Below are 24,292 nucleotides of genomic sequence, written 5' to 3'. Positions count from 1 at the left end.
TCCAGCCAATTGGGTTAAGGTGGCTTTGCTGAATTTCACTGGTAATGCTTCATTTTGGTTGCAATCGGTGCGGCACCAGATGGTGGGCATTTCGTGGATGGAGCTGTGTGACATGGTCTGTCATAAGTTCACCAGAGATAGACAGGCAACCCTGATAAGGCAATGGATTCATGTGGGACAGACTGGCAGTGTAGCTGAGTATGTTGAAAGGTTTGACAACTTAATGCACCACCTGCTTTCTTATGATAATGCTCTCACCCCTCCTTATTTTTTAACCAAGTTTGTGGATGGATTGAAAGATGAGATTAGAGGAGTGGTCATGATTCAGAAACCAGTGGATCTGGATGCTGCTTGCTCAGTGGCTATGCTTCAGGAGGAAATCTTGGATGGGAATAAGAAAATTTCTTTCAGGAAGGCTGAGGGTACTAGCTTCACCAAGGCTTTCACTAGACCAGTTCAGGGCACTGTATGTCAGAAGAGTCCTGTGGCAACGCCTGGAGAGGAAAAGAGAATCTTGGAGTCTGCCAGAACTACTCCCAAGGATGACAAGGTTTCTCAATTAAGGTCTTATAGACGTTCTAAGGGGTTATGCTTTACCCATGGTGAACGTTGGAGTAAGGACCATAAGTGTGCTCAGACCGTCCAGTTGCATGTGGTGGAGTTAGAGGCATTTCAACTTGAGGAAGAAACAGACAGTTTGGAGACAATCCTTGAGTCTAACCCAGAGGAGAACAACCTCATGACCATCTCAGTTCATGCTTGGAATGGCACTGATTCAGCCCATTCTCTTCGAGTTAAGGGATTAATACAAGGCACTGAACTTCTTATGCTCATTAACTCTGGGAGTACCCACTCATTTGTCGATGAACAGATGATTCACCATTTTCCAGGAGTGGTGTCCACAACTCCGCCAGTTAAGGTCAGGGTTGCTGATAAACAACTTCCTGACTGTGTTGGTGGCTTCAAGGTAGATGCTATCGATCCAATTTTAAGCTAATACCTCTAAATGGGTATGATGCCATATTAGGCATGGATTGGTTGGAAGGGCTGGGGGTCATGAAAATTGATTGGTTGCAGAAATGGTTAGAGTATGAAGAACATGGGGAAACTATAAGAATTCAGGGGGTATTTAATAATGTGGCTGAATGTCAGATGATTTCTGGGGCTCAACTGAGAGGCTTGTGTAAGATGGGGGCTCTTATTTTGCCGTCGAGGTTGAGAGCAGCCGCCCCGGCGATCGCGGGCGAGCCATTTGGGTTTTTTTTCTTCCGGTCATTTGGTTTCCGCCACCGCCGCCGCCGCTGCCGCCGCGGCGTCGTGGGTGTGGTTTTGCTTTGCTGCAGCAGCTAGTGCTGTGTCGCCGTGCGGCTTGGGCATTGCGCTGCCCGAACACATCGCCTTCGCGGGCTAATGCCTTTTTTTTCTCCTCAGGTAGCAGTGACCAACAAAACAAGTAGAGATTCGGGTGGTGCTTTTCATTTACGCGTCTGTTCTTCGCCCTGGATTTACATGTGTCAGCTTCTGTCTTCTATTGGGATGTTTGTTCTTTGTGATTCAGTTGCTTTTAGTGTGATTCCTGCACTAGCACTTGTGCTACCTTTCTGAAATTTTTCGACTTGATTGAGCACTGTGCATTGATGCGTCACTCTATTAGTATGTTAACCATGCATATCTTTCTGTGCTTTTTACCTTAGTTGGGGAAAAATGATTTATTCATCTTACACAAGTGGATGTTTTCGTTTGTTAGTGCTGATGTAAGAATAAAATGTTGCTTTTGGCCTTGAGGTACCAAGAAATGCTTTCTTCTTCTTATTGTTAAACAGAGTTATTTCAGCTATGATTAATGATAATTCTCCTAACTATCCCGGTTTTCTCATTTTTTTGGAATTGTTTTCTGGCTATTTCGCTGCCTTACACGTCGCTGGTTTGCGTTGAAGCCTCCTCGTGCCCGCGGTTATAACTGGCTAATCACGGCTGTCCGGTTAATCTCCTGGATTAGCGCCGTGTGTTACACACGCGTGCTGGTTATTGTAAACGGCTTCTTCCGGTTAACTCCCTCTGTTCTCTCTCTTGTTAAGCCTTCAGTTTTCCTTCTATTTCACTATGGCTCCTTTGTGCTTTCTGTCTGTGTCTTGTTGTTTTTTCGTTTAGTACTTGTCTTTCTTGATTATATAATGTGAAGAAGATAAAATTTTGTTTTCTGTGAGTTTTTTTTGGAATACACAGATATGTTGGGGTATAGAGGCTAAAATTGATTATTATAGTGTCTTGTTTGTGCTGATCCATCTCTTTGCGTGTCAATCATGCGATCCCTTCTCTGTTTTGCGTGGGTGTGCTGGCGAGTTCTATTACTGTTAGTTGATTAGGTGTCACTGTGCATGTCTTTCTTTGCTGCATGCCTGTACACGTTCTCGTTCTTCCTGCTCCTTCTCTCATTTTATAAGTATGTCTGAATGGCTTCTCGTGATAGTTACCCTAGTTGCAATGTTGTTGTTGTTCTCTTAATGGTCTTTCCCATTCCTTTTCTTTTTTTTTGTCCCCTTCATTTTATTTAGTTTAGTTCAGGTTCATGTTTTGTCATGGTCCTTTTTCATGTTTTTTTGTCAGGTTTTTGGTGCTGTTGCTGGTTTCATTGGTTCATGCCATCTGCATCGGCTGCTAGAGCTCATCACAAGGCAGTGATTCGTCGTACGCCATCTTCATCACATCATGTGAACCTTCGTTCTTGCTTGGTAATTGCCTTTTTTTCTTTGTTATATTTACCATTTCTTATCGTTTTGCTTTGATTTGTTTTTGTTCGTCGGGGGATATTTGTTTCTCATTGATTATATGTTTCCATCGTGCTTGTGTCATTTGATTTATCTATTTGGTTCTTTTGGAATAAAAAAATGCACATTCTCCTATCTCTTTTTTTTTGTTGTTCTATAATTTTTACCCCGTTTTATATTTATATTCGTTCCAATGATATGTTTCCTTGTTTTGTTTTTTTTATAGCTTCGTTCTTTCATAGGACATCTGCTGTTGGTAATCATCATCCTACTCTTCTTCTGTGTCACCGCCCGTGTTTGTTCCTCCTGCCATTTCGAGTGTTTAGTGCTTTCCTTTATGTTCTGACCACGTTTTCGGCTATGGTTGATTGTTTCTGTTATTTGGTCCAATTGCACGTGTCCACTTCTTTCTCTTTTTTTTACAGATTGCCATTCAAATTCGTTCATACATTGCCTTAACTTTTTTTTCAGGTCTTTCTTGCTCCGTTCGCACTTCAGACGAAGCTTTGGTCAAACGTAGAAAAAGCAGATAGAGCTAGCAAGACTAAACAGCACACAAACCACCACATCCAACTCAGCCTCAACAAACATACTGGATCATCTTCTACAGGTCCAAATACTTTACATACTAATTGCAATGCAATTCATCAATATTTTTTCCCATACTAACTGAAATACTTATCTACTTCTATTATTTCTACTTTTGTTTTACACAGCCAACCAAAAAGGACTGTCAAAGATATGTGCTACTACAACAAAAGTATAAAGCTATCAAGCGAACTAAAGAACTACGTGAAAGATATTGCGACATTCCCGCATCACTCAAGCAAATTCTAATTCTACTTGTTACTATCAACCAGACATTCATGAAGTAAGACAAGAGTGGAGAGATCTTTCGCTCACTACCATTCCACTCTTATGCAATATAAATGCCTAACATCCACTTTTAATAACAGTACTTCACAAAAGAATTCTCAGAAAAATACATTCAGCCACTCACCCAACACAAGACAACAAAGGATCAAGTGCATACTGCAGGAAACACATCAACCACCATGGTTCTTCACAAGTCAACAGATGATCGGTACAATCTAAAAGCAGGATGGTCAGAGTTTGCAACGGCCAATAAAATACAAGTGGGAATAATCTGCATTTTCCACTTCTACGAAACGAATCAGCTACAAGCAACAATACATATAACGTGAATGCATTGATCATGCGCTGCAGAAGAACCATCCTTGTACTATCATGAAAATACTTTATCAACACCTACTAGCTGCCGTAAGACAACCCCACTATGCTAAGTATTTATAACCTTTATATCCCTGCTATATGCTGCTTGTTTCTCTGTAAATGTTATGTTAAAGACATCATCTTCACCTACTGTTGTAGTGTAGTTGTTAAGAACAACCTTATCACTGTCATTGACGATTTTGTTTACTCATATACCCAATGAACGATGCACCACCTTCTGTATAACTTGCTATGTTATATTATGTTGCTGATCATTTTATTACCTTCATAAACCTTAGTAATATGACACTTATACTCTTACAGTCTAAGTCAGTTTCTTTGCACCATATCCACTCCATTAACTGAACTGATAATGCTATGACATTAACGTTTACACCCGGCAATCCAACTATCCACAGGCGGCGCGCCAGGGCGCGCCCATCCATCTAGTTTACATACTACTTATAAACTATATGCATGTACACATCATGTAATCTATAGAAACAAATGGGTCCAAGAGGAATAGTGCCACTGACAAGACTTTAAGCAACTCAAGAAAATAACAGGCACTAATGTTTCAAGTTTAGTAAGCATACTCCCTCTGGTTCCATAATAGTTACTCTCTCTGTTTCACATTGTAAGTCATTCTAGCATCTCACATATTCATATAGATGTTAATGAATCTAGACATATATACATGTCTAGATTCGTATATATGTCTAGATTCGTTAACATCTATATGAATGTAGACAATGCTAGAATGTCTTATATTATGAAACGGAGGAAATAACGTTTTGGACAAAGATTGCAGTCAATCTTTTATAACTTTGACTATCAATAACTTTAAACGTATTTAGTTTAAAAGAACTAGAATAACATATATGGATCTATCTTTCAAAGCTCTATAATAAAAGTAAACATGTATTTATTTAGGTCCCCATCGTTTGGCTTATTTCCTAATAAGTCAAAACGGCTTATTAGGAAATAAAAATAAATTTATAGATGAAATTTTTATAAATGTGTTCTTGGTGACTTAAAAGCCAATGTTGTAAAAGAAACTACGTTGAAAATATCTCAAAATCAATCTCAAAATTAAGTTTGAAAATTCAAAATCTGGCTTTTTCTTTTACTGATTAGGCCATCCGATGGGAGCCTTATTGTATACTCCCTCCTTCCAAAATTCTAAGTCCTATTTTATTTTTTGGTTTTTCTAAAAGTCTAAGTCCTATTTGGAGTCAATATGTGCTATATTAAATTTTTTATTGGAATCCAATAAGTCATTTTAATACTTATTGGTTGCATGTTCATTGGTTGTGTTACACGATGAATGAGTTTACACCTTGATCCTGGTGAAAAAAGAAATAAGACTTTTTTGGAAGAAAGGAATACATTACATTTATAATAGAAAAACACAGACCGTGTCATTGTCAAACAAATCAAAAATTATGAAACCGGAAGGAGTATATGTTTATCATGCAATGACATTTCAGTTTCTAGGGAGGCCTAATGAAATGAATATACAACCGTGCTCACGGATTAAAAAATAAATTAATTAAGAAAATGGTAGGCACAATTATACCGGTTAGGCCTGAAGTTCTTAAATCCCAAAGTAGTGGTTATCTGTGCCATCGCCCAGCAGTCGGCATGTACTAATCATTTTCCATCATCTAAAATAGTAACAATTCTGCATTTTCTTCTAAGCAAAGCTGTTGCCAAAACTTTTGCATTTTTCTTAACTTGTTGAATCTATGCTTTATATTCAGGTGTTGCAACTTGCTTCAGAGTTATCACCAAGGAAGCAATATATACCATGGGGACCTCCCGTCCTGGCATAGTTGTTTTGAATGGAAAACAACAAAATTTATCCTGTCCTGAAAGTCACAATTCATTTTCATCCCCTTGAGAAAAAAGAACAGTCCTCTTCCTTAATTTTTTCCTCTCCTGAAAAATATTGTACCACCTCTAGGACCTGTTAGATTCTTGTTAGTTGATGTAACCACATCGCAGTGGTTAAAGAGACTACGGCATTCCTGCAAAAGCAACAAGATTCAAACCATCAATAGACAGCAAATGCTCAGGAACCAAAGTATGACTACCTTGTAGGAATAAGAAAATTGTATCAGTGGAGCATGGAACAATATTGTCATTATAATATGGACGTTAAGAACATTGAACTTGCCAAATTAAGCAGCACCAGCAACATAGAAGACCTTTCTGGAGTTTCTTTTCATTATTTGGGGAGCCCATATTATTCTGGAGTTTCTTTTCATTAGCTGGGGAGCCCATATTAGGGAAATAAAACAATTCTAGAGGGTAACGAAGCATAAGAATATGCAAGCAAGCCAGCGTTGAACCCTCTTGCAGGCTGGCTTGCTTGCATTCCCAAGCGAGATAGCATGTAAAACATGAAAAATGCAACAAAGAGATTTACGACAACTGTAACAAAAGTTACTCTATCTATTTATAAATGTATCGTTATGGTATTCACAGTCAACTTTCTCAAAGTTCGGAAACTATCTCAATTCTCAACAAGCCATATGAAAATGGTACCAATAAATCTGCTTAAGAAATAGTTATCTTGTGATATTATCTTGTGTATATGCCCCTTGGAGAGTGCAGTTTCTAAAAGGTGTAAAAATTAACAAGACACTGCAGTTGATAACAACAAGAAATGCTGATTACTTAGTCCATCAGAATGATTTCCATCACCAGAGGAAAAAACCATAAATAGCCCAATAATTTTGCTATGGAAATGATCCAACTTAAGAATCAGCCTGTCCGGACTAGTGGAAAATATAATTTTGTAGTTATATCATGCTCATGTAAACATACCTCAAAATGTTACCTTTGTTATTCTGAAAATCAGAATGATCTTTGATAAACTAAGTTCAAACTCAGTTTGAATATGATACCTGCAAAATAGTTTCATCAGAACTATAGTATCAACCTAATCAACGTACACAAAAACATATACATATTTGTCACCCTAAAAACCTGAAACAAGGAAAGGTTGCATTGTGACATTCAATGATTTAAACAGACATGCCTTACTAGATGGCCAAGTGACTAAGAAGGCAAAAAGATTGAAGCTCTTTTGCAATGAGTTTCCAGGGCAACTAGAAGCAAAACAATTCTAGCAACTAATTTTGATTGTATTAATAAGAGATTCTGCTACATTACACATACAAGATAAATAAATGTTCCATGCTGGTAGTTATTTACCATCGTGGTGACAAGCCTGCTGATGTGCGCCGGGTCGCACATGAGCACAACACAGCACCGCACCGCACTTATCAGCAATGAGCCTCATCCATGTAAAATCCCGCTCTGGGGTAAATATGAGAATCTTGGTGTAGAAATCTTTGCCCGTTCCTTAAGCTTGTTAACATACCCAGTTTGTGGATTCACCATATACGACATCTCCATCTCAATGAATACAGAAGCGCTAGACAGCTTACCACTTGGTGTGCAGTATCGACAGCTTACATGACCACCAGAAGGCAGCTCAAGTCCCGTGGTGGTCTTTGGGGAGGAGACCTGTGTAAACAGCTAAAGAATGCAAAGGTACAAGTGTAGGATTGGATGTTGACCCCAAAGTTTACACAGGTGCAGGAGAAATATACTTCTGTCCATATATCTAAATCAACAAAATACAATTGTCCGGATATATGCAGATTAATCACAACTCATTTTTCTAAATCCTAACAAATCATGGAAATATTTTTTTCGATTGATCACCTGTCACAGATCTTTTAGGAGGTAACTTATAAATAAGTGAACAGTTTATAAGAGACATTGACTGATTTAAATAGCATTAGGAATTTAGGACGACAATAACACGTCATACCACTATGGATGCTTAACCAACAAGCTATAATTGACACATATTTAGATATGTATTTGATTCCAGAAACCTACTCCTAATAACACAAATGAATACATGAATGCCATATTCTCTATAACACTCCAAGCTAGTTGTCCAAAAGGTGAACTCCACCTTAATGCTCATCAAAAAAGGAACATGTTGGTTATATGTAGGTCCAGTCACCGCTCCCTTGCTTAAAATTTGTGGTCCCCCAGGGAACCTATATCCTAAATGCTATGTACAGCAGCTGCGAAGCAGTATGGATGGTGATAGACCCACACTTGAAAAAATGAATAAAATGAAACTTAAAGTTGAACTCATGAGATGATTTACTGTATGCCAAACAGGCATTTAACCAAACCATACTCAACATAAGTTCAGCCACCAAAAGCCAGAGTGTGTTCAACGCCTCAGAACTCATCAACTCAAGCATCTGGAACTGATAGGAAATACTGAGACATGAATGCCCTGAATCTTATCTTGTACTCCTTCGGGGAAATTACAGTCGGAGATAGGTTCTTGGGAACAAAAAGTGATGTCTTCACCCAAGACTCCAATTGTTTGTCCCAGGTGTATTGCCTCAAATAATCTATAATTCCAAACACAAGTTCCTTCTTCTGTTTGTCCACTCCAACAAACAAGGAGTAATCCATGACATTCATGCGCTGCAAATAAAAGAAATGCAAATTGTGAACTTTAGAGCTATCATCATGTCGCCGCAAAAGGACAAAAAAAGAAGAGCTAGCATCCTGAATATACTCTTATGAAGAAAAATAATACATATACACTAGCGGAAATCCGTTTCTGGCAATAGGTACACATACACTTAGAAACGCCGTGTCATTCCAAATAGCACGCTCCAAGAGGTTTTTGGTTTTGCCTTCAATGTAGATAGGCATAGCACGCATATCTTCAATGAAATTTTGATCCAATAGCACATTCTCAGGATTTTTTGAGTCAAGAACATATCGTGAGAAAAGAGCACCCTTCAGATCATATCTCCGTATTATATTACGTCCAAACAAAAGATTTTCCATAACCATGAAATTGGTCCTTGCCTCCTTGCCATTCCTGATTTCCTTAACCTGACATGGTTGTTAGAGAGAATTACAATATTAGTTATAAGTAGTTTTTTATTACATTCAACAGAAATGTTTGAAGTACTCAAAATTTTGGCAGACCTGATATATTCCCAGAATTTTGGCAAGGCAAGTGGGGTTAACTGAGGCCTGAGATACACCAAAATGCTTGAAGTACTCAAGGCCAAACTTCAAGAATGAGTCAAATTCAGTCTTCTTAATTTGTTTGATGATAAATCTGTCATCCATTGATTTCGAAAAAAAAGCCTTGCTCTTTCCACCTTGTGCATTCCATTCTTTACAACGGCTTATAGATGAAATATAGGCAATCTCTGATGGACAACAAATCTTCCGAAGATCGTAGAATTGTTTTGCATATATACACAGAACAGTGTATTTGCTCTTCAAAGTTAGCTTTTCATTATTCAAACAAAATTCAGGATGCAGATCTTTTAAGGCAGATAGAAAAGAATCATAAAATCCAGATGTTGATTCCTCGGATGATAACGATGACACATTTCTTGATAGGTTATGATCTTGTTCTAAAGAATCATTTGGAGATAAAATTGCAGATGGCACAGGAGTATCTCCGATCGAGTTGATTGGTGTTACTTTATCAATTTTTCTACCAGCAATAACTTCATCCTTTACAATTGCAGCTTCCGAATATATTCCTTGTTGCTCAGATATCAATAGTGCATAAGCAATCATACTAGATGCCTCTTCCTCAACAATGGACAAGATACTACCACCAGGGCCAACAATAAACTGTACCATGTCCATTTGGGATTTAAGCTGAACCAGTGATGAAAAGGTGGGGATGTATTTGTTGATGAGATGAAACTTGTCCAAAGAACCACCCTGAAGCTCTTTCTTGTACTCCTTTTCCAGGTGACTAAAACTACCCCAGACCCATTTTCTGGCATCATTACTTAAGAAATCAAATAGGTTAAGGAATATATCAAAACACTTGCTTGGCTTGGCAACAGGATACATTTCATTACCTCTGGCTAGTTCTGGCAATTCATTATTCTTAACTGGTAAGTCAATTAACTTTTCTAAACAAAAACTGTCAGAGATATGTGCATATTTGTCGACTTCATATGATCCACCATCTTCACGATGATCTGGACTAACATGTGACCCAGGCTCTTGGATTACTGATTTCTCAGTTAGCTGCTCATTCTCCAAAATCATACCGCCAAATGAACTATCAAAAGAATGACAAGTATCGATACGTGCTTCCTGCCTTTCCATTCCAACGTTGGTAAGAGATAGTGTGTCCCCATGAACAGAAGTTATTTCAGAATTCTTTGGCTTGTTCTCTGGTGTTTTTATCTGGATAGTACTATCTGGAGATGCAGCGTTAGCTTTACAGTATTGAAGAATATGTTGCAACCGGACATCCCAAATGTAAATTCCAAGAAGAAGTAGCTGGTGTAGCCAGTTCAACCCAAGGATCTCGTGAGCACAAGTCCCAGATTTTACAAGGAAGTCAAATGTCTTCGGATAAACCTCGTGTTGACAAGATATGTTAGCATATCAAAAGTAGATCCAAATCTTCTGGGAAGGAATAGGAGAACAAAATAGAAGTTGATATCAAGCTTACCCCAAATTCATATTTTTCTTGTGCAAGTATCCTATTGACTTCCAAAAATAATTCCTCATGTACTGAAACTTTGGTGTTTTCCCCCAAGGCTTGACCAGAGCCTCCTGATTTCAAGATTTGTATTTTATTTTCGGCTTCAGATAAGAGTAGCCTCCATTTTCGAAGTACCTTGAATAACCAAGTATATTAGGATTAAAATATGTAATTAGCTAAAAAGAGGATGTTTCAGAAAATTTTTTTGGAGAGACATACATTATTAAATTCAACTTCCCGGCATTCTTTTTTGTTTGGGTTATGAAACTCCAAAGTCAATGGTGGCTTAAAGGCAGAATATATTTCAACAGATGAGTATCTGAACATAGCAACTTTGGGTCCCATTCTGCAAGTCATGAAAAAAGTAACTTTAGTGATGTCATTAGGAAAGACTTGTCCTTTAGGTAAGAGCATCTTGGAACGCACTTACCCAAAGAAGCGTAGGCAGTCCCTATGCAGCAAATGCCCACATGTTGATAGCTTCTTAGCAGCAGAATGTGTTGAGAAACTGAGTTCCAAGAACTTCCCAAATGACAGATTACGCGCAGAGGAAGAGATTATAACCCTCTGGGTGGGCTTACCATTGCATCTCAAACACCTAGTCCACATCCAAATTCTTCCTTGATCCTTACCAGAAAGAGTTACATCCAAGGGAAGGCTTTTCACAAGAACAGTTAGAGTGCCATTGTGGTGAGTGTAAGAGTACATGTGAGCTTCTGGAGGTTCACCACAAGATAAGCAGTTGTGTTTCTGCAAATAATATATTGTCAATTGAAACATCATAAGATAAAATAAGCATCTGCCAAATCAACAAGCAGTTAAGATGTATGACCTCATTAAGTAAACTATCTTGCAAATAACGACCAAGTGATGTATCAAAATACCCGTAGTAAGTTATGCGGGAAAGATGACTCTGCTCACAGATTGCTTGGTTTCTGATATGTTGGCTAGACATCGAAATCAATATGTTCTGAGAATCTAAAGAAGTCCTAGTCCCTGTAGATATTCCATCACTAATAGTTTCTAGACAATCTTTGCCATCCGCCCCATACGTCTGCAGAACCCCATTGTTTGAAGGAGCTCCAGAGGTGGAACCGGCAAAGTCATCACATGATGCCAATTTGGCAAAATCTAACGACATATCGCCAATAAGATTTCTCGAGGGGTCAGGAACTGGCAATGATGAATATGACTGAATGTTGTTGCTGTCATCAAGTTTTCTGTCCGCGTGCTCTCTAGATGTTTCAATTTTGGAATCATGCATGCATACGGATTTCTCTGGATTAACAAAATCATCCTGATTAACATACTGTCCATCAGAAGCAAGAATGTTCAAAGCATGTTGTGTGGGGTCGCTATTTTGTGCAATATCAGAACAGAATTTGGAGGACGGAGCAGCAGTACAAGGAACAAGCAGCTGTGGATCAGTTTTCAAACAGTTGCCTTTCTCCATGGCATTTTTTCCCGTTGCAAATAACCTTTGATCAGCAAAGAATGAAGTTTCAAGGATCAAATGATAAGCTGCAAAAACAGTGAAATGAAGAACACGCTTAACTTTCTTCAGTTCTTCACTTGTTGATCCTTTTAGCAAAATCTACAAAATAGTTTTAAGCTGATTAGATTTTGTTTCAATTCATTAACACAAATGGTTTAGTACATCCAAGGTGTAACAATTCATATCTTATGCATTTGTGCATAACATATAAAGCCCCTAAAAGCAATTTGGGTGATATATGGCTATTAGCTAACATTGTCGCACAAATCAAAGTTATTTTTTCTTCAAAAAGAAATACTATAATCAATATCAATATGAGCAACTCAATCCTATCTATGAAACTTTGTCCCAATTTCTGTACTAATACATCTTTAGGATATAACTCAATGTTAAGCAGGTAACAAGGTGTGAAGCTCTAATGTCATGGGGGAAAAGTATATTTAAAAAGCTAATTGGTTTGTTCTATCAACATAATTTCACTAAATAACACAAACAAATGCAAGGTAAGATTCTAATTCAGAACCCCAACAATGAAGATTATATTATCTGATTCAATCAATTTCAGTCTAAATCATGATGTCAAGTCTGGAATAAGGAAATTCATTAGCTTCAAAATTAATTAATATATTTTTGTTGATTCCAAATGGACAGGATTATATTTTATCATTATATATACCAGTTTGTCAAAAAAAATGGCAGAAAAAAATATTTATCATAGAAGGCTAACACATATAATGTAAATAATATACTGAAAGAATATACTAAATGCAGCTCAAGGGATCAGAGAAAGAACAACTCTGACCACCATGAGAAGATCAGTCCTACATAAAGAGAACAGATGACCTACAAACTAAAAACAAGATAGGAAAAGAACATACCGTGCATCCCAAAGGCTTTCGAAAACCTTCTAGAAATAACAAAGTTTTGGCTGATCTCTTTCCTCCTCCAGTTATATTATGCTCCTCAATAAACTTTTCAAAATGTAGAGACTCGCACTGTTTAATAAGGTTGGGTGTTGCAAGAACATTCTGCAACAAGAAAATTGGAGAACCAGTGCAACGAGCAATTCTTTCCAGCCGACGGATATTCATGTCACTAACTACAGTGACTCCTTGTTTATGAATATATTCATTTACATTTCGTGAGACTGCTTTCTCCACCAATATAGCATCAGGTTTGCATTTGGTAATTACATCACTGAGAATTTTCTCCAAGTGATCGTTTTCCTGATCAATGACAATGAAAAGAAATTTGCATATCTTGTATCATATGACATAACTCTGTACATAATGTAAATATGCTACTAAGGGCATACATGCACACCTGTTTCATTGAATCCATTGACAATAGCCCTGCAGAAGAATGGCCAACAACACCCTGCAGAAGTAACAGTCTAGGATTCTTCATGTTGGCACGCATCTGCTTATGAGCAGCGCTCTTCTTAAAAACAAGGCCGTTGATGACTTCACTGTCAAAAAAAAAAGATAGAAAAGGGAGCTAGTTAAGGCATGTCTACATGACTAAGCAAAGAAAAAAAAGCAGAATGAGGAAGAATGTTGGTAGGTTACCTTTGCTCAATAGATCCTGAAGCTATGCATTTCACCTTAACATACATACAAGGATCCATTGCATTTCCAACATTGGCATCAGGCTTGACAAGTAATGCAGCATGCCATGATAGTGAAGCAACGATATCAAGCCAGTTCTTGTCAGCTTCTCCATCAGACAAAGAGAGCCCTTCAGCAGCTAAAAAACGACTAACAAGAATCTTGAATTGCCCATTCATAACTTCCGACATTGCTTTCTGCAATTGGTCTTCACAACTAGTCTTGTTTCTCTTTGCATCAAAGCTAATATTGAAACTTGACTGTACCCAACTATCATTGTTGTCACTATTATCATCGTTATTAGCAACAATATCAGTGTCATCGTCCTTATTGACTGGGTCTGGTGGTAACCAAATGTGAGGGTCTGTATCAAAACTGGGCATTACTAGCGGATAAAGGTTTTCACTGGATTCATTTCCTTTCTCAAACTCTGAACCTGAATTTGCATGCTGCTCAGCGCTTATTGTATTGTTGTAAACTATAGTACTAATTTCCTTCATATCATCAATTTGGTCCATAATTTGATCATTCAGTGGAGTCATTTCATTGTCAGCCATAGGAAGGCTAGTAATCTCTTCACCATCTAAGATATTGGATTGTTTGAGATCAATATCATCCAATGGTACACCATAACATGCTTCTATAAGTCCACCATTGGAAATGACATCTTGATGAGGATCCGTTACATTTGCATCTATAATAACATTGGATGGAACAGAATTTTCATTGGTAGCATCAAGATGTATCTCCAACTGCTGTTGACCAGATGAAATGTTCTGGTTTGTCGGAATGGAAATACTAGAATCATCGTCAACAACAGCAGCATGACTGACTTGACATTCTTCCACTTGTACAGAACCCACTGTTCTTTGCTCCATCGATTCATCAGAGAATAAGATGCCGGGATGAAGTTGGCCAGTATCTAAGACCTCAATTTCCTCTTCAGAGTCAGTTTCAACTAGGTAGTCATCTAGGAAATAAATGGCATAAAAAATATTAGTTATGCTAGCAAAAAAAATAGCAAATGATATCAATGACAGCATTTCATCTATAGGAGAACAGTGCAACAACACTCACCGAGGCTTGAAAAGCAACTGGCAAAGCTTGAACAAGAACTTTCTCGGCTAAAAAGAGGAGTGCCATAAGGAGTGTTGCAAGGGCTTATTTCCATGCTTGGACAACCAATCTCACCATCAATTATTGAAGATTTGTCAGCATGGCCACACATATTATAGCAAGAAGTACTACAGATAAGGCCATCATCGACCCCATCCATTGTTGCATCTTCCGATTCACATGAATGGCACATTTTTCTCATGATATAAATTTTCTAGATTATTGAGTCACTCATTTGACAACCTGCAAACAAATACTCTCGAAATTATTATCTCTGCTGAACTCAAAACTTGATAGACTACTCGCAAATATTAAATACTTGTCAAAGCAGTACAAAATGTTGCAAAGTTAGAAAACAGGGTAACAAGAATCAGCGCATGATTGTCAAAGCTGGTGCTACGTTCTGAACTTATTGATTTATACTCTCTCAGAGCAGTGCACAATTGAACTCAGGAAGTTAAGCTAACTCATAATTGCATGCCAGAAGATTGTAGAACAGAATAGCAGATATCAAAGAGCAAGGCTTAGACAAACCAGACACACTAGTTTGAGAATATAATATTACTCCAATATTATGAAGTAACAACTTCCACTGGAATGTAACTCCAATGCATAGTAAAACTATAAGCTCTCAAGGTGGCATGTAAAACGGATAAAAAATAAAAGAAATTAGGGGAACGCATTCAAAAGGTCACTAAGGACATATCAGAATAAGAGCTAGAATATACTGAGTTAACAGAAACAACCAAAACAAGCAATGAATGCAACAAAAAGATCACAACACTAAACTCAAAACATAAAACAAATCGCTAAATACTGTACTAGTAGAATGGTAATGGAACCAAAAGTTTGTGAAACATTAAGGGCCTGCTTGGGAGTTTAGTTTTTTTTTGTAAAGTAAAACACCTGTAAATTTGGATTACCCAAACATAACAGTGAAACCCCCTCTAGGACCTGCTTCATCTGTTTGTAAGAACTGAATCCTACATGGCCATAGCAATGTGTATGAACATTTGTGTCTAACAGAAATTTCAGTTCATAGGATCAATCTGGAACTACAAAATTTGATAAACAAATATATTCAGATTGAATCTCATTGTTCATCAAAATTTCACAACAGAACGTCAAGTTGATGCCTTATTCCAACCATTCAAAGAGTAGCGTGAGTATAAACGAGGATTTGTCAGCCAATAGCTCGATTATTGACGGAGTCCCCAAAATTCACACAAAATAAACAACTGACTCAAGCTGGAAATCCTCATATTCTTCACCTACCGAGCCACCGATGTGCTTCGCAGCCACTATGATCAATCGTGTCGTCCAGATAGAGGACACGTCGGTAGCGGCACAGATCAAGGACCGGTGATGGAGCATATCTATGGCGCCCCTCGGTGGTGACTCAGAATGAATGAAGCCGCCCCACCGGCGATAGTTCAGATCAACAATTCCCCTCGGCAGCGTGGTGGCGCAGACCGAGGACACCCCGGTAGCCCCGGCGGTGGGGAGTGGAAAAAGGTTTTGACGACAACGGCGGAAGCGCCGGGGTGGCGGCCTGAGGAAGAGGCGCCCACGAAGGCGATGTGTTTGGGCACCGCAATGCCCAAGCCGCACGACGACACAGCACTAGCTGCTGCAGCAAAGCAAAACCACACCCACGACGACGCGGCGGCGGTAGCGGCAGCGGCGGTGGCGGAAACCAAACGACCGAAAAAAAAAACCCAAATGGCTCGCCCGCGATCGCCAGCGCGGCTGCTCTCAACCTCGACGGCGACGCCCACCTCTTCACGTCGCCATCAAACCGAGCACACAGGAGGAAAAAAAACCGAGCGATTCGATTCGCGAGGGAAAAGCATCGAAGCTTATTTGCGGGGGTGAAGCCAAAAAAAAAATGTTCCAAATCCACAGGACGAATCTCTCAACCAGACGACCTCGAGACGCAAGCCTCCCCTCCCAAATGGCGGCGGCTGAGGCGTAGGCGGCGGCGAGCGAGGCCAACGAACGGAAGGGACGATGAACCGACCGCGCCGCGAAGAAATCTCTGAAATCTCGTGGATTCGGTGGGGGGAGAAATCGATCAATCTGTGGAGACAACGTGTCAGAGAAAGAGAAAAAAAAACTGGTAACCACAGCGTGTAGCTGTAGCATACCACCTCCTCCTTCGACACCAGCCAAATCATACACTGCAGCGCACGATCCATCTCATTCACACAAAGCAAAGCAAATCCCCGGTTCAGGAAGCAGGCCCCACACGCCATGGCCCCACCACCACTGACACGCGACGAAAACATTGGTCTCGCTCTCACGCGCCCACCTGCCCATGTTAGCGGAGCAGACATTTTACCTCGAACATGCCGCGGAGACAGCTCATCCATGATTTCCTCCCCCCCCTCCCCCCCGATTTCTCCATCGGATTCTAAAAAAAAAAATTCTCTCCACAGATTGATCGATTTCTCCCCCCACCGAATCCACGAGATTTCGGAGATTTCTTCGCGGCGCGGTCGGTTCATCGTCTCTTACGTTCGTCGGCCTCAGCCTCGCTCGCCGCCGCCATTTGGGAGGGGAGTGCGTCTCGAGGTCGTCTGGTTGACGGATTCGTCCTGTGGATTTGAAACTTTTTTTTTGGCTTCTCCACCCCCGCAAGTAAGCTTCGATGCTTTGCCCTCTCGCGAATCGAATCGCTCGGTTTTTTTTCCCTCCTGTGCTCGGTTTGATGGCGACGTGAAGAGGTGGGCGCCGCCGTCGAGGTTGAGCAGCCGCACCGGCGATCGCGGGCGAGCCATTTGGTTTTTTTTTCCGGTCGTTTGGTTTCCGCCACCGCCGCCGCCGCTGCCGCCGCTGCGTCGTCGTGGGTGTGGTTTTGCTTTGCTGCAGCAGCTAGTGCTAAGTCGTCGTGCGGCTTGGGCATTGCGCTGCCCGAACACATCGCCTTCATGGGCGCCTCTCCCTCAAGCCACTGCCCCGGCGCCTCCGCCGTTGTCGCCGAAACCTTTTTCCGCTCCCCACCGCCGGGGTTGCCCTCAGTCTGCGCCACCGCGCTGCCGAGGGGAGTTGTTGATCTGAACTGTCGCCGGTGGGGCGGCTTCATTCATTATGAGTCGCCGCCGAGGGGCGCCATAGATAAGCTCCGTCACCGGTCCTCGATCTGAGCTGCCGCCGCCGCCACTACCGACGTGTCCTCTATCTGGACGACACGATTGATCATAGTAGCTGCGAAACACATCGGTGGCTCGGTAGGTGAAGAATATGAGGATTTCCAGCTTGAGTCAGTTGTTTATTTTGTGTGTGAATTTTGGGGACTCCGGCAATAATCGAGCTATTGGCTGACAGATCCTCGTTTATACTCACGCTACTCTTTGAATGGTTGGAATAAGGCATCAACTTGACGTTCTGTTCTGAAATTTTGATGAACAATGAGATTCAATCTGAATATATTTGTTTATCAAATTTTGTAGTTCCAGATTGATCCTATGAACTGAAATTTCTGTTAGACACAAATGTCCATACACATTGCTATGGCCATGTAGGATTCAGTTCTTACAAACAGATGAAGTAGATCCTAGAGGGGGTTTCACTGTTATTTTTGGGTAATCCAAATTTACAGGTGTTTTACTTAAAAAAAAACTAAACTCCCAAGCAGGCCCTTAATGTGTCACAAAATTTTGGTTCCACTACCATTCTACTAGTACAGTATTTAGCGATTTGTTTTATGTTTTGAGTTTACTGTTGTGATTTTTTTGTTGCATTCATTGCTTGTTTTGGTTGTTTCTGTTAACTTGCATTATATTCCAGCTCTTATTCTGATCTGTCCTTAGTGACCTTTTGAATGTGTTCCCCTAATTTCTTTTTATTTTTATCCGTTTTACATGCCACCTTGAGAGCTTATAGTTTACTATACATTGGGGTTACATTCCAGTGGAAGTTGTTACTTCATAATATATCATACCTTAAAATAAGGATCCCACCTTGGGTTCCCTAGAATTTTTGATGGAGTCGTTGTTGATGGTGACCTTATTAATTCCTTTCTCATGTCACCAATAGCACGAAGGACTACGTGGAAATATCGGCTAACAGTTTCACCGGACCTATCAAAATTAGTGCCAACTACCTTGTTTCTAACATTGTGCCCGATTGTATGTAAGAACATAGCAACTTGCTCTTCAACAGACATATATATAGTATCCACAAGCAAGCCACGATCCCTAAAAAGTCTACAAAAACGAAAATAAGGTGCTCGTTTAAGCCAAAGCATATTCACACAGATGATATCATTTTTCCAAATCTTGTCATTAAGATAATCAAATCTTTTCCTATCCCTTTCATCTATTGGCCCATAGGTAATCCCTTCTCTCCTTGGAACCCTTTTCCTTTTCTTTTTTCTAGACTCAATAACCATAGCCATCATTGGCAGCAACATATACGATGCAGCCGCATAAATCAGAAACCTTGTTCTGCTGTCCATCTACAATGCCAAAGTTTGATACGAAATCAGGTCTACCATATTCATACACACATATATTGAGACATACAACATATAGCACTCAGATCTGAACAAAATATCAAAAAATGGCAAATATAGCACTATCAACCATTCATGCACATGCTTAGAAACTACTATAGCACTCAAATCTAAACAAATCAATCCCCAAAATACAAGTAGTATGCTCAGATTTGTAGTATACCTTGATTTGAAGAGGAATGGAAGAGGAATGGAATGCCCAGATTTGTTGCTCGTTGCCCCCGAGGTCCTTGCCGCCTGGGCCGTCAGGAGAGTCGCCGCCCTCGCCGCCGGGAAGGTCGCCGCCGCGCCGCCGGGAGTCGCCGCCCGCGACCGCCCGGAGTCGCCGCCCGTCTCCCACTCCGTCCTCGAGTCCGCCTGGTGCGCCGCCGGAAGGTGTGTGCAGAGGAGGGAGGAGAGCTCTATGGCTTTGGCACAAATGAAACCGGTGAGAAGAGAGGAAAGAAAAGGGGGAAAGGGACGAAAAGACTAATGGCGATCGATTGCCCCGCGATCGGGCGATCGGATCCCCTTCCCACCTTTTTTTTTTCACACCACATTCTTTTCTGTTTTAGTAATTTTATATTACATCTAAAGTTTATACACCTAAAATTTACACATCTGAGCGAATGTTTATAAGTCAAAAGGGTATATACCCGATTCAAATTCGAATTTGAATTCATATATTTTTTATATAGCACTACATTACTTTTCTGTTTTGGTAAGTTTATATACCGAAAGTTTACATATCTAAAGTTTATAGAGAAAAAGTTTATAAGTCAAAAGTTTATATACCCGATTTAAATTCGAATTTGGATTCAAATATTTTTATATAGAATATATTTTATACGCGCAAAGTTTTACGGTATAAGATCTATGCACGTGAATAAGGGTATTAGATTTTTTTTTCTAATTTTCTTTTACTAACTTTATTTTTCTTTTAAAATTGTAGTAGAAAGGAGAGAAGAGAGGAGTATTAGGGGGGAGGGGCGGGGTGATCGCTCCCCGTGATCACCCGCCCATTAGCAGGCCCCGAAAAGGGATGGGGAGGAGGTGAGCGCATGCAGAGGCATTCACATGCGTGACTTGCGCAGAGCCTGGGCCGCCTTGGCCGGATGCACAGAGCCGGTATCCCAAGGGAATATTTCCTATGTGGTGGCCATATCCTAGTGCTGTCCTTCATCCAAACACCCTCAAAATTTGGGCGGCCATATCCTATCCGAGCCTATCCCACCATCTAAACACCCTAAGTACGGTTTTATGATAGACGAGTGATCTGATTAAATTATTTATTAGAAGAGTTTTGAATATACATAGTTTATGTCATCGTAACAATTATTGTATGTTATGATCCGATGATAATTATGCAGTAGAGTAAGTTATTATACCAAATATTACGATATTTTTTTAAACTATCGATCATTGTTCTATTATACTAAGTTTTGTACTAATATCATACATCAACAAATGTTGCGCGTAGGCACCAGCATGGCAGCATATACTTGGCTCATTCGTTGAATTACGTCAGTGCCAACTCTAGAAACTGTTTTATGCCAGTTTACTTTTGTGCTGGCATCCCTGTATCAATGGTCACAAGCTAATTTGAATAAAAGTTTAGCTGTGATCAAACATGTATGTACTAATTAATGTTTATTTCAACGTTTGATGCCAACTCTAAATTAGCTGGCTTATACGTTGGTCCGACCATCTCCATATGAGTGGTAGTAATAATTAAGGAGGTATTGTATACTGATAAAAGCTTAGATTATTGGAATATTATAGTCGTTATGATTACATTGTGACATATTTTTCTCTATTTAAAGGGTTGTCGGGTCACAAAGCCGACTCTAACCCTATCCTTACAACTAGGGGTGAAAACGGTTACGGAAATTCCGATCGACCGAGCGCCGTTTTCGTATATAGGGCACCGTTTTTTACCGTACCGTTTTTGGGTATTTATGAATTTTGTTTTTTTCTAATTTCTTTATGCATCGTATTAATGTCGGCGCTGAGTAGTTTAAATGATAAATATAGTCGATTATCGACCGATCAAGCGTCGCTTCCGAAGAGATGTTACTGATTCCTACCGTTTTCACCCCTACCTACCACCTATTGAAGTTTATATGTAATTAAATATAAATAGTATATTCTATATCTATTTTAATAATATAAATGGTTTATATGTATATATATTTTTTGTAGGATTGAATCGATTAAGATGCACTAAATAAAATGCTTATATTTACGAACGAATGCAGTGCTATATGCATTATCATCCCTTTGGTAATCGAGATCGATCATGCAATGCACGGGTGGGAATATTTTTGGGGGATGAATAGCAATTAGAAAGGATTGAGGAGGTTCCTTTGGCCGAAAGGGAACAGAACCGACAAAAAGGGAAACATATAGCCGGCGGTTCCATAACTAAAGCACGCGATATCTATGCCATATTAAAAAGAAAACAACCGTGGTATCCGTTCCCACCGAACTACCAGGCTGACTTGTGGGCCCACATTGTCAGTGGGAGGGGGAGCGGGTGCCGGATCCGAGTGCGTGAGGGGCAGACAAGCGGCGGCCGGGATACACGCGGGAGGGGGAGCGGGCGCTAGATCGATCCGCGCGCGTGGGGTGACGGAGAGGCGACGGGATCCGCGCGGCCTGCGGGGAAGGGGAAGAGGGCGCCGGATCCACCCCTCCCGTCACTGGCGCCGGTGGATCCTTCGCTACTAGAGAAGTGATCTTTGCCCGGTCGGCCAAATTCCGCAATAGCCTCGGTTCAAAAAAAAAACCCCCGGGACTAAAAACCATTTTTCGTCCTGGTTAATAAGTTTAAAGGAATCTTGTGACCTTTAGTCCCGGTTCGCCGATTATCAGAGGTTGTCAGGCCCCCAGGGATCTTTAGTCCCGGGACTAAAGTTCCAATCTTTAGTTCCTGGATCTATAGTTAGCATGCCTATATCTTCTTCTTCCTCCTTCATCCAGAGCAGGGCTTCATTTTTTTTAAGAGGAGAGGGGAGGTGCTGCCCATTTTTTTGTGAATTTGGTTTGGTGATAATATACAACTTTGAGGTGTATAAAAGGTTAGTAATCTATCCTCCTCTATTTTTTTTTGCTTGGCATTTACATTTAGAGATTAGTTTTCTATACTTTTTTTTGCCTCTAGAAACTTGAATGGAAGATGATGAGAGAGAAAGTTTGTGTAGGGAAAAAATATAGAAAATAGGTTTGTTTAGAAATTTATAAAAACTTATGATAAAAGAGATGAGAAAGTAAAAAGATAGAAAATTAGTCTAAAATAATAGAAAACTAAATTAATTTGAAATTAAAATAAGTACAACCAATTTAATATTTGTTTACAACTTTAAATATAAAAAAACATGAGTAATATGTGATGTTATTTTATAATTATTACATGAATAATTATATAAAATTATTGTTTAATTGGTTTTACTTTCGTGGATTATTTTTATCGATTTTTGTGCTTGTCATGTAGATGGATCGGCAATAGATGTACGCGGATCGACGGTCGAAAGAGTTTATCGACGATGTGCATTATTTTCTGAGGGTGGCCGAAACTAACAAGCATAAGGGTTTTACCCGTTGTCCATGCACTAAATGCAAAAACCAGAAGGAGTATTCTACATCAAGAACTATTCATTTTCCCTTGTTTGAGACGGGCTTCATGCCGAGCTATAATGTTTGGACCTCACACGGAGAGCTAGGGGTTCAAGCAGAAGAAGATGAAGTAGAGGACGAGAACATTCTGGACTGGGCTCATTATGGTGGATTTGAAGGAAACACAACGGACGAGGTGGACGGGGCTGTTGAAGATAACGACGCTGCAAATGATCTTGGTCAGATGTTGCGGGACGTCAAGGAAAACTGCGAAAGTGAAAAGGAGGTCAAGAAATTGGAACGTATGCTAGCGGACCACAAGACGCCGTTGTACCCAGGTTGCGAACAGGGGCACAAAAATTTGGGTACCACTCTTGAATTCTTGCAATGGAAGACAAGAAATGGTTTCAGGTTTCAGTGACAAGGCATTTGGCGAGTTATTGAAACTAGTAAAGAATATTCTCCTGGAGGAAAATAAGTTGCCAAAACAACACACGAAGCTAAGAAGATAGTCTGCCACGAAGCTAAGAAGATAGTCTGCCCTCTAGGACTGGAGGTTCAGAAGATACACGCATGTCCGAACGATTGTATCCTCTATCGTGGTGAGGAGTACGAGAACCTAGAAGCATGCCCGGTCTGTAATGCACTACGATACAAGATTAGACGAGATGATCCAGGTGAAGTTGACGGACAACCTTCAAAGAAGAGAGTTCCTGCTAAGGTGATGTGAGTTACATTACTTTTTAGCAGAAGAAGGCTGGTTCGGGAGGTGAGGTCCCGTGCACGCAAAATGGAGCGGCATATTTTCTTATGATTATTTAAGTATTTACTAATTTTTAAAAAATGGATTAATATGAATTTTTAAAGCAACTTTCGTATAGATAATTTTTGCAAAAAAATATACTGTTTAGTAGTTTGAAAAGCGTACACGCGGAAAACGAGGAAAGTGAGTTGGGAAAGTTGGGGAAAAAACTCAGCCTCATTGACGACACGAGCATAAATTAATCTTCGCGGCATAAATTAATTTAATCACTTTTAATCGACAGCTAATGACGCTAAATTAAAAATAATGGTCAATTAATTAATTAATCAATCAATCGCGTGAGTAATTCGCTCCAAACTCGTCGTAAGTTTGCCAAGTCGTGCACTCACCACGTGAACTTGCCGCGAATTCGCATCACTCCTATGCGACAACGATATCATTCTGCCTATTCATTGTAAACACGTATATTTCTTTAAAATCAATGAAGAAAAACTATTTTTCTGCTAAAATCGTTGCTCGGCTTGGCTCATTTGTTAGCTAACTCATTTAGTGCGCGAGAAAAGCGATGCAGATGACGAGCGAGCAAGCTGTAGTCATGACGATGCTTAAACTAG

At 40.0% G+C, this 24,292-nt stretch overlaps 1 protein-coding gene and 1 long non-coding RNA gene across 5 annotated transcripts; one reads left to right on the top strand and one right to left on the bottom strand.

The window, feature by feature from the left end:
* The first annotated feature begins 1,291 nt into the window (after positions 1 to 1,291).
* On the top strand, positions 1,292 to 4,294 carry LOC9271356 (uncharacterized). 3 transcript variants are annotated; one of them, XR_010738480.1, is made up of 5 exons: positions 1,292 to 1,431; positions 2,608 to 2,732; positions 3,240 to 3,378; positions 3,485 to 3,639; positions 3,725 to 4,294. It is a non-coding gene; the product is annotated as an uncharacterized lncRNA (long non-coding RNA). The 3 variants fall into 3 exon arrangements; XR_003239868.2 differs by lacking the exon at positions 1,292 to 1,431 and adding an exon at positions 1,929 to 2,047; XR_003239867.2 differs by lacking the exon at positions 1,292 to 1,431 and adding an exon at positions 2,484 to 2,507.
* Positions 4,295 to 7,878: 3,584 nt separating this feature from the next.
* LOC9269751 (putative 1-phosphatidylinositol-3-phosphate 5-kinase FAB1D) lies at positions 7,879 to 19,750 on the bottom strand. 2 transcript variants are annotated; one of them, XM_015764530.3, is made up of 12 exons: positions 19,485 to 19,750; positions 14,767 to 15,048; positions 13,651 to 14,659; positions 13,406 to 13,550; positions 12,961 to 13,308; positions 11,420 to 12,181; positions 11,018 to 11,337; positions 10,807 to 10,933; positions 10,555 to 10,722; positions 9,048 to 10,460; positions 8,691 to 8,951; positions 7,879 to 8,531 (listed from the first exon to the last, which is right to left on the bottom strand). In XM_015764530.3, the coding sequence occupies exons 2-12, from the start codon at positions 15,005 to 15,007 to the stop codon at positions 8,292 to 8,294; spliced, it is 5,034 nt and encodes a 1,677-aa protein (XP_015620016.1). In that variant the 5' UTR covers positions 15,008 to 15,048; positions 19,485 to 19,750; the 3' UTR covers positions 7,879 to 8,291. The 2 variants fall into 2 exon arrangements, with proteins under 2 accessions (XP_015620016.1, XP_025877693.1); XM_026021908.2 differs by having other exon boundaries at positions 9,048 to 10,448.
* Positions 19,751 to 24,292: the final 4,542 nt, after the last annotated feature.

This window comes from Oryza sativa, chromosome 12 (assembly GCF_034140825.1).
Source record: "Oryza sativa Japonica Group chromosome 12, ASM3414082v1".
Taxonomy (NCBI): domain Eukaryota; kingdom Viridiplantae; phylum Streptophyta; class Magnoliopsida; order Poales; family Poaceae; genus Oryza; species Oryza sativa.
Note: the sequence above shows the minus strand (reverse complement) of the source record. Positions and strands in the feature narration are given on the sequence as shown.